Source organism: Paramisgurnus dabryanus, chromosome 23 (genome assembly GCF_030506205.2).
Source record: "Paramisgurnus dabryanus chromosome 23, PD_genome_1.1, whole genome shotgun sequence".
NCBI classification, from domain to species: domain Eukaryota; kingdom Metazoa; phylum Chordata; class Actinopteri; order Cypriniformes; family Cobitidae; genus Paramisgurnus; species Paramisgurnus dabryanus.
This window is the reverse complement of record NC_133359.1, coordinates 7352553-7368287: the sequence shown is the minus strand read 5'-3', so window position 1 is coordinate 7368287 and position 15735 is coordinate 7352553. Positions and strand designations below refer to the sequence as shown.

The 15735-nt window shown below is 36.7% G+C and overlaps 1 protein-coding gene across 2 annotated transcripts in view; it reads left to right on the top strand.

Annotated features, from left to right (window-relative positions):
* The first annotated feature begins 574 nt into the window (after window positions 1-574).
* tmem266 (transmembrane protein 266) overlaps window positions 575-15735 on the top strand; it is a 64519-nt gene continuing 49358 nt past the window's right edge. For both annotated transcript variants that reach the window (XM_065292111.2, XM_065292110.2), the window contains exons 1-2: window positions 575-1264; window positions 4742-4853. In XM_065292111.2, coding sequence (XP_065148183.1) covers window positions 4840-4853 — 14 coding nt within the window. In that variant the 5' untranslated portion in view covers window positions 575-1264; window positions 4742-4839. The remainder of the gene's footprint in view (window positions 1265-4741; window positions 4854-15735) is intronic.

The following is a 15735-nucleotide window of genomic DNA, read 5'->3' as shown; positions in this document are numbered from 1 at the left end:
TAGTATACTAGGGGTAGGGTGGCATTATTTGTGTGAATTGACAGTACTGTGATAGTATACTAGGAGTAGGGTGGCATTATTAGTGTGAAATGACAGTACTGTGATAGTATACTAGTAGTAGGGGGGCATTATTAGTGTGAATTGACAGTACTGTTATAGTATACTAGTAGTAGGGTGGCATTATTAGTGTGAAATGACAGTACTGTGATAGTATACTAGTAGTAGGGGGGCATTATTAGTGTGAATTGACAGTACTACTGTGATAGTATACTAGTAGTAGGGTGGCATTATTAGTGTGAATTGACAGTACTGTGATAGTATACTAGCAGTAGAGTGGCTTTATTAGTGTGAATTGATAGCACTTTGATAGTATTTTAGTAGTGATGTCACGATTATTGTAATTTCTTCAATGTTAGAGTGCTTGACAAAATCTCTCTCTCTCTCTCTCTCTCTCTCTCTCTCTCTCTCTCTCTCTCTCTCTCTCTCTCTCTCTCTCTCTCTCTCTCTCTCTCTCTCTCTCTCTCTCTCTCTCTCTGAATGACATACACTCACACCAATATGACTGTACAGACTCCTCACTCACACTTCAGTGGGCAGGAAGGTTTTTTGATATATGCGTTTACTCGATGAACATCTCCCTATCAGACAGCAAACCAATAGAAACGCGTTTTCTCTACGTAATGAAACAACCCCCCTCCCATCTCCGACATAACGGACCCAACTCGAGTTGTAGGTGTTAGACATTCGGTCGATGATACTACGACCACATTTGGCGCACTTGAGATTTTGGCGATCTGTCTTCATTTGAATAGCGTTCCATCCAATAGCGCGTAATCGAATCGCCGTTTCAGCACCTGGACAGCTCCTCTATTGCTGTCCATCAGATGGAGATCAAATCCCTGGCGTGATTTGAGGAGGGAAGCCCAATGTAGACCGAGCAGGCGCGGTGTATATACACGACACACACACACAAGATGCACACCTCCGGTCTCAAATACGATGCCTTTCTGTGGTTGTATGGATAGTGGCGGACTCTTTCAATCCTCTCGGTGAGCGACGATGCTTGCGTTACGGTTTGGTGTCGCTCATCGTGCGCCTTATTCGCGAAACAAGCAGCAACACGGATGCTTGGCCACTGCACAACTGCCAAGGGTTGAAGAAGCCTTCACGCATCGAGCCCCTTTACTGGCAAAAGGGAGACGTTATCGTAACCAGGAGCGCATGGGAGACACGATTAAAGTTTCAACGATGTAAATCGATAAAGGTAGGTTAGCCATTGGTGACGAGCGTTGGTGTGTTGCATATTTTTTTCTTCCTGCAGATTTCCATTTTGGTTTGTTTAGCGAGTGCGTGGCGTGTTATTTTACTCGACTGAATGGAAATCGTGAGCTGTTATGGTGATGCGTCGTGTTTCGTGGCGCTTTCATGAAGAATCGACTTCAATCATTTAACAGGCTTTTCTAGGCCTGTTAAATAAATAGAAAAGCGTGACACGTCTTCTGGTTTCACGCGTATTAGCTTGCAATCTATTAGGAAATATCTCACATCCATGACTTCTTTCCTCAGTGATATCTCGTTGCAGCTGTCGCGTGGAGAAGCGAATCAAAATAAGATGAAATGGTTCCTTCGCCATGTTTCTTAAAGAATCAACTCTGTGTCTTTTTTGTGTGTGTTTGCCTGACTGTGTTGTCCGTGCATTTTTCGATTTGAGCAAGTTCAGTGGCAAACTTGCAATGTGATGGCATCGGGGCCATGCTGCTCATCCACAAAACTTTGACATTCTTTTCATTAGGGATGGTTTCATAGCTCTTTGGACACGTGATCAACAACATATCAAATGCGCGTTCATGTAAAGAATCATTTAAATCAGTCAAAATAATTTATTATATTCAGATCATAGCTTTTTACAAATAAAGGTTCTGAAATGTTTTTGCATTACATGATTTAAAACTTAGAGACTAAGTCTAGGCAGGACTAATATGTATAAAAAATTACATATTACTACATTACAGAATTTTTCAAACAGAAATTGTTAAAAAAAAAAACACTAAACATGGAAAACACATGACAACCATCCATAACATTTATTTAAAAAAAAACACATCTAACTAATCTTTATAGCTAGCTCTTATGAGAATTCCCATGCATGTGACAACTAGCCCCGCTCTCCCTTTCATTAAAAACTTAATACACTGCAAAAAAAGACTTTCTTACTTAGTATTTTTGTCTTGTTTTCAGTAGAAATATTTAAAAATTCTTAAATTAAGATGTTTTTTTCTTGATAAGCAAAATGACCTAAGAATATAAGTCTAGTTTTTAGAAAAACAAATATACAATTTAAGTGAATTTGTGCTTAAAACAAGCAAATAGATCTGCCAATGGGGTGAGAAATAAATCTAAAAATAAGATTAATTTAAGCTAAATTTTCTCAACCCATTGGCAGATATTTTTGCATGTTTTAAGCACAAATTCACTTAAATTTTTAGATATTTCTACTGAAAACAAGACAAAAATACTAAATAAGAAAGTCATTTTTTGCAGTGTATATGATTTTATACACCAACATTCAAAAGTTTAGAGTAGATTATTTCTTTTGATCTTATACCTTTAAATCTGAAGATGTTTGCCTAAAGGTCCAAAATGTATTTTGCAGACAAAAATGTGCTTGTGCAAAAATGCGTTTCTTTCATTACAAAACTAAACTTTGTTGGATAAAATAGAAATGAATAACTTGGACTGAATAAAGAAGAAATAAGATATATGAACCTGGTTTTAAAAGCATCCCAGGATGAGACATTAAGAAGCTGCTTGCTAAAATGTCAAAAGTAACATTTCTGCCGGAAAAAAAATGGTCTCAAGGGGCTGTATTCTTTAAAAAAGTCTATTAGGTACAGATATGTATACATTTGGTACCTTTGAGGTACTAATATGCAACTTTTGCAAAAATGATTTTCTTACTTAGTATTTTTGTCTTGTTTTCAGTAGAAATAAAATTCTTAAATTAAGATGTATTTTCTTGATGAGCAAATTGACCTTAGAAAATAAGTCATATTTTTTAGACAAAAACTATACAATTTAAGTGAATTTGTGCCTTAAATAACCAAAATTATCTGCCAATGTGGTGAGAAAATTTTGCTTAAATTAAGTGTTTAAGAAAAAAGAAAACTAATTTTTTTTTTTTTTGATTTTTTTTCTCACCCCATTGGCAGATATTTTTGCTAGTTTTAAGTTTAAATTTACTTAAATTGTATATTTTTTGTCTATAAACTATACTTATTTTCTTAGGTCATTTTGCTCATCAAGAAAAAACATTTTGATTTAAGAATTTTTAGACATTTCTATTGAAAACAGGACAAAAATACTAAATAAGAAAATCATTTTTTCTGACAGTGTAAAGGTAAAGGGTGACTACATTGAATATACGTTTGATTTAAACATGATTTATTTTGATTTGTTATTTATTTACATTTGTGTTATTCATTTTTAATGTGTTAAAAATAAAAAGTAAGTCTGCATGATGTATGATGTTTGTTAATGTTGTTTATTTTTATGCTATTATTTCTTGTTCATTACCACAGCTAGAATCCTTCACTTTCCATACAGTGTAAACCAAGCCTCACATTTTTCCATCTTCCTCGCCCCAGAGACTCCCTGTCTCACATATCTGTGTCCGGTGTGTCTTATTTGGTTTAATATAATTTGTGAGTTTCACCTCATTTCCCAGCCTGCAGTTGTACTTCTTCTAAAACTCCAGAGTTTGATATGCCGGTGTTTGTCAAGCACAGAGCTGACATCTGCTTCAATAAACGAAGCTTTCATCACGACGCTTCGGTGATTGAAGCAGATGGTAAACGGGCGCTACAGACCATTCTGTTTATTGATGCCTGTCCGTATCAAGGCTGACAACTTCATCGCACTTTGACATGAAAAAGGCGAGCGCAGGCAGTCTTGTGTAATGCTTACCCTGCCGAAAATCATGCTGTTTGTACAATATTATCCTTTTTTTCCCTTTATAACTTGACTCAGGGTTATTACTAAATGTGAATGAAGCACAGTACACTCAGCTCACACATGCATATGTAGGAATTTCAAACACTGACAATAACTTCAAGAATATGATTTACACTGTAAGGAAAACCTTTTTTAAAATGGTCAAAGATATAACAAGCCAAAAAATCTGCTAATGGGGTAAGCAAAAAATCTTGAACATTTTTCTTAAACACTAAATTCAAGAAAAATGTGCTTATCCCATTGCCAAATTTTTTGCTTGTTTTATGCATAAAATCACTTAAATTTGATATTTTTGGTCTAAAAACTAGACTTATTTTCTTGGGTCATTTTGCTCATCAAGAAAAAGCATCTTATTTTAAGAATTTTTAGATATTTTTACTGAAAACAAGACAAAAATACTAAGCAAATGTTTTCTTGAAGAAAATTTTTTGTGATTACACATGACATTAAGTGAGTATCTGGCAAACGCGAGCGTCACTTTTATCATAAACTCTTTAGATGCGTCTGCAGCAGGCACGTATTTTGATATCAAGTTTACATGACGCACCGGATATTTTGAAATGACGAGCAACACAAATGACGGGCTACATACATGTTGTGACGAGCTTCGCATCGGCCACCCTCAAAAAAGAAGTCACCAGCCGCCACTGCTGTGTATTATACATTTTTTACAGAATAGTTGTAAAACTTTTTGTGATTTTAATATAGAGTGTTTTCATTTTATCCACAGGTTTGGTATGAGTGAAATCGCCTCTGTCTAGCACAACCAGAGCTCCCATCTGAGACAAGAAAGAGGAAGTCCATACAGCTTTAGCAGCAGACCACACCATGAGCCAGCCACAGTAAGTGTCCAGCTACACCTTACCTGCTTTAAAATCATGTTAAATATAGGATTTACACTGAATGTGTTTGTGTTGCGTTAAAGTGTTTGTGCTCCACTTACAAGTATGTCATGCGTTGTTTAAACTTTATAGATTAAGTGTTGTTCCCCTTTTTACAATATTTATTTTTACATATATTTGTTTTTTGAGAAATTGGAAAACGTACAAATGTACAGTACTATGCAAAAGTCTCATGGTGCGTTCAGACCAGCCGCGGTAGAGGCGTCAAGCGCGAGTGATTTCAATGTTAAGTCGATGTGAAGACGCGTTGATGCTCGTCTGGAGGTCTTGTGGCGCGAATGAGGCATTTAGCACGGCACGGTAGGCGCGATTCCGCCTCATTCACGCGTCTAGCGTTGCCGCGGTAAACGCACGAGTTGAAAATTTTTAACTTTGCCGGAAAAATGCGGCGCGTTGACCAATCAGGAGCTTGCTATAGTAGTGACGTGATTACAGAAAGTGACTGGAGTCGCAGAAGCCCCTCCCATGACACAAATTTCCACGTGAATGTCTCGATGACTAGAATTTCACACGCGAATGAAGCGAGTAAACTCAAAATGTTCAAGCGGCAAACTAGACGCGGTAGTCACGAATTTGACGCCTCAAACACGGTTGGTGTGAACCCACAGTTATGCTGCGTTCAGACCAGCCACGGTAAAGGCGTCAAGCGCGAGTGATTTCAATGTTAAGTCAATGTGAAGACGCGTTGACGCGCGTCTGGAGGTCTCGCGGCGCGAATGAGGCGTTTAGCGCGGCACGGTAGGCGCGATTCCGCCTCATTCACGCGTCTAGCGTTGCCGCAGCAAACGCGCGAGTTGAAACATTTGAACTTTGGCGGACAAACGCACCGCGTTAACCAATCAGGAGCTTGCTCTAATAGTGACGTGATTACAGATGCGGTAGACGTGATTTTGATGGCTCAAACGCGGCTGGTGTGAACCCACGGTTAGGTCACCACCACCAGACTTGTTGTTTTAGAAATTTTTATGTCCATCCATATTTATTTTTCAATCTATTTTATTAACATACAAACAGAAAATACCGGAAATATATACGTAATATTTTCGAAACTAAATGTTTTCTTAAGGCATCGGTGAGTATTTAGTGTGACCTCTATTGGCACTAAACACATCTTGAACTTTTTTGAGGAGACTGAAGTCCTGAAGTCTTTCTATTAGAATTAGGATTTGAAAGGGGAGTTTACCTTAAATACTTGACACTTTGGCTTATACTGTTTTAATACTACATACACATTTTCTGTATTTTCTGGTTGTATTCTAATAAAGAAGCTGAGAAATAATTATATCTGATCACTATAACATTGCAAAAACAACAAATCTAATTATGGCATGGTGGCCTAAGACTTTTGCACAGTACTGTACATAAACATCACAAAAGCTTCACCTTTATAAAGAAATCTTGCTTGACAAGCTCAAGGCAGCATGTGAATGCATTTAATTGACTCATCATAATCACTGGCAGAACTCATACAGTGCATCTCACTCCCAGGTCCATGTGTTTGCTCTGCAACAGAAGGAGTGTGATAACGTAATTTATAGACACAAACTGTTTGCCGTCAGGCGCCCAGCGTGTTCTTCCATTCATATGGAGCATCTGAGCTCTTGTCTGACCTTTATACATACTTAACACAGCGCACAACTGTTTCAGAATCAGCAGCACAGTAGTGCTGACCTGGGCATTTAATGTAAAGACTTCATAACAACACTTTTAACTGACTCAGGATCAACCCACCCTAGCAAACGTCTAACGGCAGTAAGGTTAGATGGCATACTTGATTTAATGTTGATAATGAATGTGAGGCTGTGATAAAAAAGAAAAAAAGGTTTGCAAAAAATATACATGCATGCAAAAGTACACTCACCTAAAGGATTATTAGGAACACCATACTAATAGTGTGTTTGACCCCCTTTCGCCTTCAGAACTGCCTTAATTCTACATGGCATTGATTCAACAAGGTGCTGAAAGCATTCTTTAGAAATGTTTGCTCATATTTTGATATGATAGCATCTTGCAGTTGATAGAGATTTGTGAGATGCACATCCAGGGCACAAAGCTCCCGTTCCACCACATCCCAAAGATGCTCTATTGGGTTGAGATCTGGTGACTGTGGGGGCCATTTTAGTACAGTGAACTCATTGTCATGTTCAAGAAACCAGTTTGAAATGATTCGAGCTTTGCGACATCCTGCTGGAAGTAGCTATCAGAGGATGAGTACATGGTGGTCATAAAGGGATGGACATGGTCAGAAACAATGCTCAGGTAGGCCGTGGCATTTAAAAGATGCCAAATTGGCACTAAGGGGCCTAAAGTGTGCCAAGAAAACATCCCCTACACCATTACATTAATGAGAAATTGAACAGGTGTTCCTAATAATCCTTTAGGTGAGTGTATAACACATTAAACAAAAATTAACACTGTAAACAAAATGTTAGTTCAACTTAAAAAGTTACCTGGTTGCCTTAAGATTTTGAGTAAATTCAACTTAAAAATATTTGTTGACACAGTTAACTAATATTTTTAAGTTGAATTAACTCAAAATTTTAAGGCAACCATGTTACTTACTTTTTTAAAAGGGGACATATCATAAAAGTCTGACCTTTTTCATGTTTAAGTGCTATAATTGGGTCCCAAGTGCTTTTATTAACCTAGAAAATGTGAAAAAGATCAACCCAGTAACTTAGTTTTGGTAAACCATTCTCCGCAAGAATTTGAAAAAATAGGTAATTCCTTGGTGATGTCAGAAGGGGATAAAACTGCCCCTTAATCTGCACTATCCAACCACGGCACTCCCGTTTAGTGCAGAAATCAACTCATTTGCATGTTATCTATATGGTATTTTGAGCTAAAACTTCACATGCGTACTCTGGGGACACCAAAGATCTATTTGGCATCTTAAAAAAGTCTTTGTGAAATGTCCCCTTTAAGTTGAACCAACATTTTGTTTACAGTGTTGAAGTTCATTTAATTTGGGTGCATGGGTGTCGATGGTTTAAGGGGCAAAATACTGACAAATTTATAGAGGCCTCCGGATAACATCAGTTGCGATTTACAAGCGGCTGTTACGTACAACCTCAACTGAACTAGTACGCGCCTGCTGTGTGGTCCTTACAGGCTGTGTCTGTATTCAGTCATGAAGGGGTCAGGGAGTGGAGGGAGGTTTCGGGAGGTTGGTAGTGAATGCAGAGTGGATTTCCTCAGTTGCTGTCTTTGTTCATCACTTGAGTACTGTGCATTCAGAGCGGGTCAATTACATCCCACAGGATAAATTGGAAGCTCACCGCAAGATTCCTTATATTAAATCGGATTGCTTTTTCAAAACCACTATGTGGATATTATTTACATCTGTATCATATAGTTTGAGTTATAGGGGCTTTTTACATGCGTTTTCTCTGATCGAATAGCTACACTGCAAAAAATGATTTTCAAGAAAACAAATTCTTAGTATTTTTTGTCTTGTTTTCAGTAAAAATATCTAAATATTCTTAAATTAAAATGCTTTTTCTTGATGAGCAAAACGACCCAAGAAAATAAGTCTAGTTTTTAGACCAAAAATATCTAATTTAAGTGATTTTGTGCATTAAACAAGCAAAAAAATCTGCCAATGGGTTAAGCAAAAAAATCGTGAAATTTTTTCTTAAACACTAAATTCAATAAAAATTTGCTCACCCCATTGGCAGATTTTTTTGCTTGTTTTATGCAAAAAATCACTTAAATTTGATATTTTTGGTCTAAAAACTAGACTTATTTTCTTGGGTCATTTTGCGCATCTAGAAAAGCATCTCAATTTAGGAGTTTTTTTACTGAAAACAAGACAAAAATACTAAGATTTTTTTTCTTGAAAATCATTTTTTGCAGGTGTAAAAAGGTTTCCGAGACGGATTTATATCCGATCGCTCAAACCACTTCAGGAGGTGGTCTGGGACACATTTCATATAAGTGTAAATACACCTGGTTGATGAAGCCACATATGTTGTGCTATTCTGAGATAAGGGATGGATGTTGTTCACATACTGATATGATTGGCCAAACGGTAATCTCTGCAGTTGTAAAAAATAGCAGCTCATCTTTGACCTGTGTAATGTTGCCTTTAGTTATTTGTATTTGCTTTTAAGAAAATTAAATTAGGACACTAATGTTAAAAATGACTACTTACTGATATTGACCTGATGTGAGTCTATGACGTATGACCTGTGAGCAGATTTACTGGTAGACCTCAAATCCTGATAGGATTTAAGTGTCCTTCCTTACTGTGTGACGGATGTGAATTGATGTAGCTTGTGATGTGGATCTTTATCTTGAGAGGATCAGCAGTAAAAACTGGATGGTTGGATGGTTAATAAAACTGACTAGTTGGAGTTTATCTAGATTACCTATTTGTAGCTTATTATTTTATATTAGGTTTTAACTATTACTATCTGAATGACGCGTATTATTGAAATAATGTTTTACTTATAATTTAAGATTATATTTCAGGGATTAACTTCATCATGAGTCAATTTTGGCATAGTTGAAGAGGACCATCAAGATTTGCAAGTCATTTTTTAATATCAGTCCAAAAACACTTAAAATACACAGTCGATTTTGGACATAATTTCAGTATTTATCTTTTAGGATTTTTTACTTTTAGCAATATCTTATAGTGGACATGACATAAGCCTTGTCTTACTGTAATTGTCAGACCTAAAATTGCATACTGTACAGTAGGGTTGTGACGTTATGTTATTTTCATGGTATGATAATGGTCTCAGAAAATATCAACAATCATTATAAATATAAACATCAGCTATAATGACCCTTAAATAGATGTTAGCCAATTTCTTTCTTTTTTTTGCACATATAAGATTAAGGTCTGAACTTACTATAACCATTACTTTTAGAGGATTTAAAAAATATTTCTTATAGAATTATTTAAATTTTTTAGATTATCATTATCAAAAATATCATTATCGCAACATTATATTACATTAAATATATGTATTTACAAACTCATGTTTCGGTAATGAGAACTAAAAAGTTGTCTATTATGACAAACAAAATGTTAACTTTTGTCTGGATAGAAAAATAAGAACTGCGTACCTGGTAGCCATCTTGAGTGTCACAGTCAATTATGTCCCTTCCAACAATGTTTTTTTAAAAATGTTAGTGCCTTGAGGGCTTAAACAATGATTAAAAATTGTTGCGGAGGATGAAAAAATTGGTCTTGGACACATTTATATTCCTTATTATTGTCTCTACATTTACCAATGATCACCAAATACCACATGTTTCTTTACTGTAAATGTTTATAGTATAACATGCACTGAAGCTTTTTATTTTTTAAATTTTTTAATTATAAATATTTCCATGTCAAAGAACCCAAATCTAGTCATGGACACGTTGCGGTAATGAAAATGTTCCCCTTAAATGTGAAAAAACAACAAAATTGGTTTGTATGATGTCATTTGAAATCATGTGCAAAATAGTACATGAAAAGATGTTTGTAACTGTATGCTTCTTTTTTTGATACTCTTACTTTGCATTTACTTTTATTATAGAAATGTTTCATGACACCTCATAAGTCTAATTTTGCGAGAATCACCCAAACTGTTTTTTTACAGAAAAAGTTTGATATAGGCCTAATAAACCATATGTCCAACCCAAAAACCCAACTTTTTATGGAAGTATGAGTCTACCATCTGAAAAAAAAAATAAGGCTGCACATCTTCCTTTTGATCAAAGTAAGGAATAAGTAATTTCTCTTTAGATTAGACAAGAATAAACCAAAAAGTACTTCCTTTTGAATAGCATAAATGGGAGAGCAAGAGTGCAGGGTCATTACCCAAAGTATTCCCACACTGTAGATTTTAACTGTTTTTGGTGGGGGATAGAGATAAAAATTTGTAGCCTCCGGCTCTGAAATTTTTTCAGCAGTATATATGTATTAGTGGAGGCTAAGCAGTCATGTGGAAAAAAGTTGCTTATGCGCAGCAGCACAGGTGAGATCCGCTTTTGCCCATTTTTGCCCAAAACCGTGGATAAGTTAATATTCACAGTAGTATAATCGTGCATGGACTGTCATACCGGTATACCAATCCTAAAAATTTTATTATATTACTTCTCTTAAAGAAAATGAAGGACACCCAACCCAAATTTTCATTATAAAAATAAATGTAATTTTAAAGATATTAACACTTTTACACTAATTTTAATAAAATTTATTAATGAGAATCATCCTTGAAAATGCCAAAAAAAAAACAAAAAAAAAACATCATACAGAATCATTAATGAGAATTTGATTGTAAAATGAAAAAAATGTAATTGTCTTTAAGTTAAATAGAAAAGCTTTTGATGATGGTTTGAATGACCTATTGTGACCTGGACATTCAGTTATTTACATCGCTGATCTTCAGCTTGAAATATACTTCTGTATTGTGCTTGTAAGTAACTTGGCTGTCCTTACAAAACTATTGCTTTATTTAATTAATTTATTTTATTTTATTTGGTTAGGTTAGATTTGAAGAACATTGCTATTTGTGATTTTTTTTTTTTTGGTTACTGTTTTATAACCTTTCATGTTTCATAAGGTTATAAAAAATTGTTTTTGCCATCGTCTTTCCCTATTTTATTGTTAAAGGATAATTCTGGTATTTAACACTTTGAGTCTCATTTCTGGTTTGTTTTGGATGAACTACAGTGATGGACACTGAAATTTTGACAATGGGTCGTGTCTTGACTTTTTGACTCGTTTAGAAGCGTCTCTTGACTCCTTCAGAATGGAAGTCAATGACCATGCACAAACATGTCATTAAAACAACACTTAACGTTCATTTTCAAAACTGTACTACTCACCGAGTGGTTTGTGGTGTTCGTTTATGATTAAAAACAAGTTGTGTAGTGAAATACAGTTTCTGTCGTGTTTTATTTGGCATTTTGTAAAATTCCATTGACTTCTCTTGGAAGACTCATTGCTTGCTGATATATCACTCCGCCGCCGGGAAACAGAAAAGGGTCTGTTTACATGTGGTTGTAGTTTTTTCGCTCGGTTTCTCTCAGAAGAAATTTTTCCCATATTTGATGGCTCAGTGACCAGCTTAAGGTTTGAAGTTGAGCTCGATTGTGACTGTCTATACGCTAGACACCGAGGGTACTTCTATGGCAAAGTGGTTGTCGCCATCAAGTGGTCGGGAGTGTCGCTTCAGACTCAAATATAAAGCGGAAGTATTTACTGGGTTGTGAGGTATCTGAAAAAAAAATTCCACTATAGCAAATAACACGGATTGAAATCATACATTGCGCCAATATATTTGTTTTTAATCATAAACGAACACCACAAACCACTCGGTGAGAAGTACAGTTTTGAAAATGAACGTTAAATGTTGTTTTAATGACATGTTTGTGCATAATCATTGACTTCCATTCTGAAGCAGTCAAGAGACGCTTCTAAACGAGTCGAAAACTCAAGACACGACCCATTGTCAAAATTTCAGTGTCCATCACTGTAGTTCATCCAAAACAAACCAGAATGAGACTCAAAGTGTTAAATACCGGAATTATCCTTTAACGTATTTCCGTACATCCACCAAATAAAGGTGTGTGTGTGTGTGTGTGTGTGTGTGTGTGTGTGTGTGTGTGTGTGTGTGTGTGTGTGTGTGTGTGTGTGTGTGTGTGTGTGTGTGTGTACCTGGCAATTATCACGTTGTGGGGACCACTAAGATAGGAATACCAGTGTTTTTGTGACCTTGTGGGGACATTTTGATGTCCCCATGAGGAAACAAGCTTATAAATCAAACAGAATGATGTATCTTGAAAATATGAAGTAGGAGAAGGGTTTCTGTGATGGTTGGGGTTAGGGAATGGGGTAGGTAAGGGGAATAGAATATATAGTTTGTACTGCATAAAATGCATTACGTCTATGGAATGTCCCCACAAAACATGGAAACCAGAATGTGTGTGTGTGTGTGTGTGTTTATGAGTGATTGTGCGCACGTGCATGCACACTCATGTGCTCATGTTTTCACACACGCATGCACTCCGACACACCCTGAGGATGCCTTTGTGCTTGAAACAGGTCAGCTAACATTTAGCCTCGACTTCTCTCTCTAATAAGATCTCATTGTTTTGGAAAAGCTGATCAAATTTTACAGCACAATCCATTGTGCTAGTTCTGCAGGAACCTGTAGGCATGTTAATCACGTTGAAATAATGTTGCACTTGGATTATATTATATATTCTTTAGTCTTTATTATTTTAAAAAATATATGAAGATTTCACATTTGTCCCATAGAGGTACATACTGGTACAAAAAAGTGCATATTAGTACTTCAAAGGTACATATTGGTACCAAATGTATACATATCTGTACTTAAATTGTATGTATTATGACCTTTTAAAGGGTACTGTCCCAGTGACAACTTGAGACCATTTTTTCAGTGTACCTATGCTAATAATTATGGAACATTATATATATATATATATATATATATATATATATATAAGAGTTGTGTCTCTAATGTATCACTGAAGTATAATGTATTAATGGTGTAAAGTGCTTGTTTGGGACATACATCAATCTTACTGCTGGTCAGAAGATGTACTGATAACACAACTGATGGTTTGCTGTATGAGATCTGATTCAAGCATCTGGTTGTGAAGGTCTAACAGATGTTATAGGGATATCAGTTCACACCCTGGCAGTACCTCCACAACTCCCCTGTATGCACTTTTTTTTACCCTATGTCCTTCCCGTTATTGAATGTTTTGGCTATTTTGATAATGTTTTAGTGTACTTATAAGAGTTATGGAATGCATCTATTCAGCAGAACTGGTGTTTTTGAATGTATTGTTTATTTTGGGTGCTAATACAAGTTCAGTTAGCTCCATTTACAGGTTTTACTGTATTTAAAATCCACACCACAGATTTGGTGTGTCAATACAGGTTTTTTAATAAACAGATTTTGGCCATACATATCTGGACGTCAGGCCGATGTTGGGTTCTGACGTGAATCAACATTACATCTGGATGGCAGGCCCATGTTTGGTTTGGACATCAGTCAACGTTACAGCTTGACGTCAGTCCGATGTTGTTTTTGGACGTCAACCCGAGGTAACAGCTTGATGTCAGGCCGACGACACTGGTTTTTGACATCATGCCGACATTGTTTTTTGACGTGAATCCAATGTTACTTTTGGACGTCAGGCCGACGATGGGTTTTGACGTCAACCTGATGTTACTGCTGGACGTCAGCCCAACATTTGGTTTTGAAGTCAATCAACATTACATCTGGACGTTAGGCCCACATTTGGTTTGGATGTCAATCAACGTTACAGCTTGACGTCAGTCCGATAATATTTTTTGACATCAACCCGACGTAACAGCTTGATGTCAGGCCGATGAAACTGGTTTTTGATGTCAGGCTGACATTGTTTTTTGACGTTAATCCAATGTTACATCTGGACATCAGGCCGACATTGGGTTTTGACGTCAGTCTGACGTTATTACTAGATGACACTGGTTTTTGACGTCAGGCTGACATTGTTTTTTGACGTCAATCCAACGTAACATCTGGACATCAGGCCGACTTTGGGTTTTGACGTCAATCAACATAACATCTGGACATCAGGCGCACGTTTTGTTTGGACGCCAATCAACGTTGCAGCTTGACCTCAGTCCAGTGTTGTTTTTTAACGTCAAACCGACTAACAGGTTGATGTCAGCCCAACATTGTTTTTTGACGTTAATTCAATGTTACATCTGAACGTTAGGCCAACATTTGGTTTTGACGGCAATCAACGTTACAGCTTAATGTCAGGCTGACTACACTGGTTTTTGACGTCAATTCAATGTTACATCTGAATGTTAGGCTGACGTTGGGATTTGACGTCAACTCGACGTTACTGCTGGACGTCAGGCCGACATTTGGTTTTGACGTCAATCAACGTTACAGCTTAATGTCAGGCCGCCCACTCTGGTTTTTGACCTCAATTCAATGTTACATCTGAACGTTAGGCTGACGTTGGGATTTGACGTCAACTCGACGTTACTGCTGGACGTCAGGCCAACATTTGGTTTTGACGTCAATCAACGTTACAGCTTAATGTCAGGCCGCCCACTCTGGTTTTTGACCTTAATTCAATTTTACATCTGAACGTTAGGCTGACGTTGGGATTTGACGTCAACTCGACGTTACCGCTGGACGTCAGGCCGACATTTGGTTTTGACGTCAATCAACGTTACAGCTTAATGTCAGGCCAACTACACTGGTTTTTGACGTCAACCCAATGTTACATCTGAATGTCAGGCCGATTTTGGTTTTTGATGTCAGCCCAACGTTGCAGCTTGGCGTCAGTCGATGTTGGTTTCTGATGTCAACGCAATGTAACAGCTTGACGTCAAGCCGACGTTGGTTTTTGACGTTAGACAAAAGTTGTTTTTGTGACATAAACCCGATGTTACATCTAGAGGTCAGTACGACATTGCGGTTTGACATCAACCCAACTATACAGCTTGAACTCAGTCCGATGTTATATACACATTATCACATATATCTATTATAAATACTTAGACTAAAAAGCATACCCATTACCCATTGTCCTCCGAGTTTAAAGTTGTAAATATTCTCCTGACTTATTTGAGGTCTGTTTAATGTCTATGAAACCTCACCAAGTGACACATTTTGACCCCGTGTTGAAACAGCATTTTATTGTCTTATAAGGTCACAGATTCTTATAACTCAAATCTGCATCAAAGAAGTGTGCTTATAAAAGTGATACAGTAGGCTATCGTTTACTGAAGCTCTTCAAACCATCCCTGCTTATTTTATCCTCACTTAGATTATATCTCAGT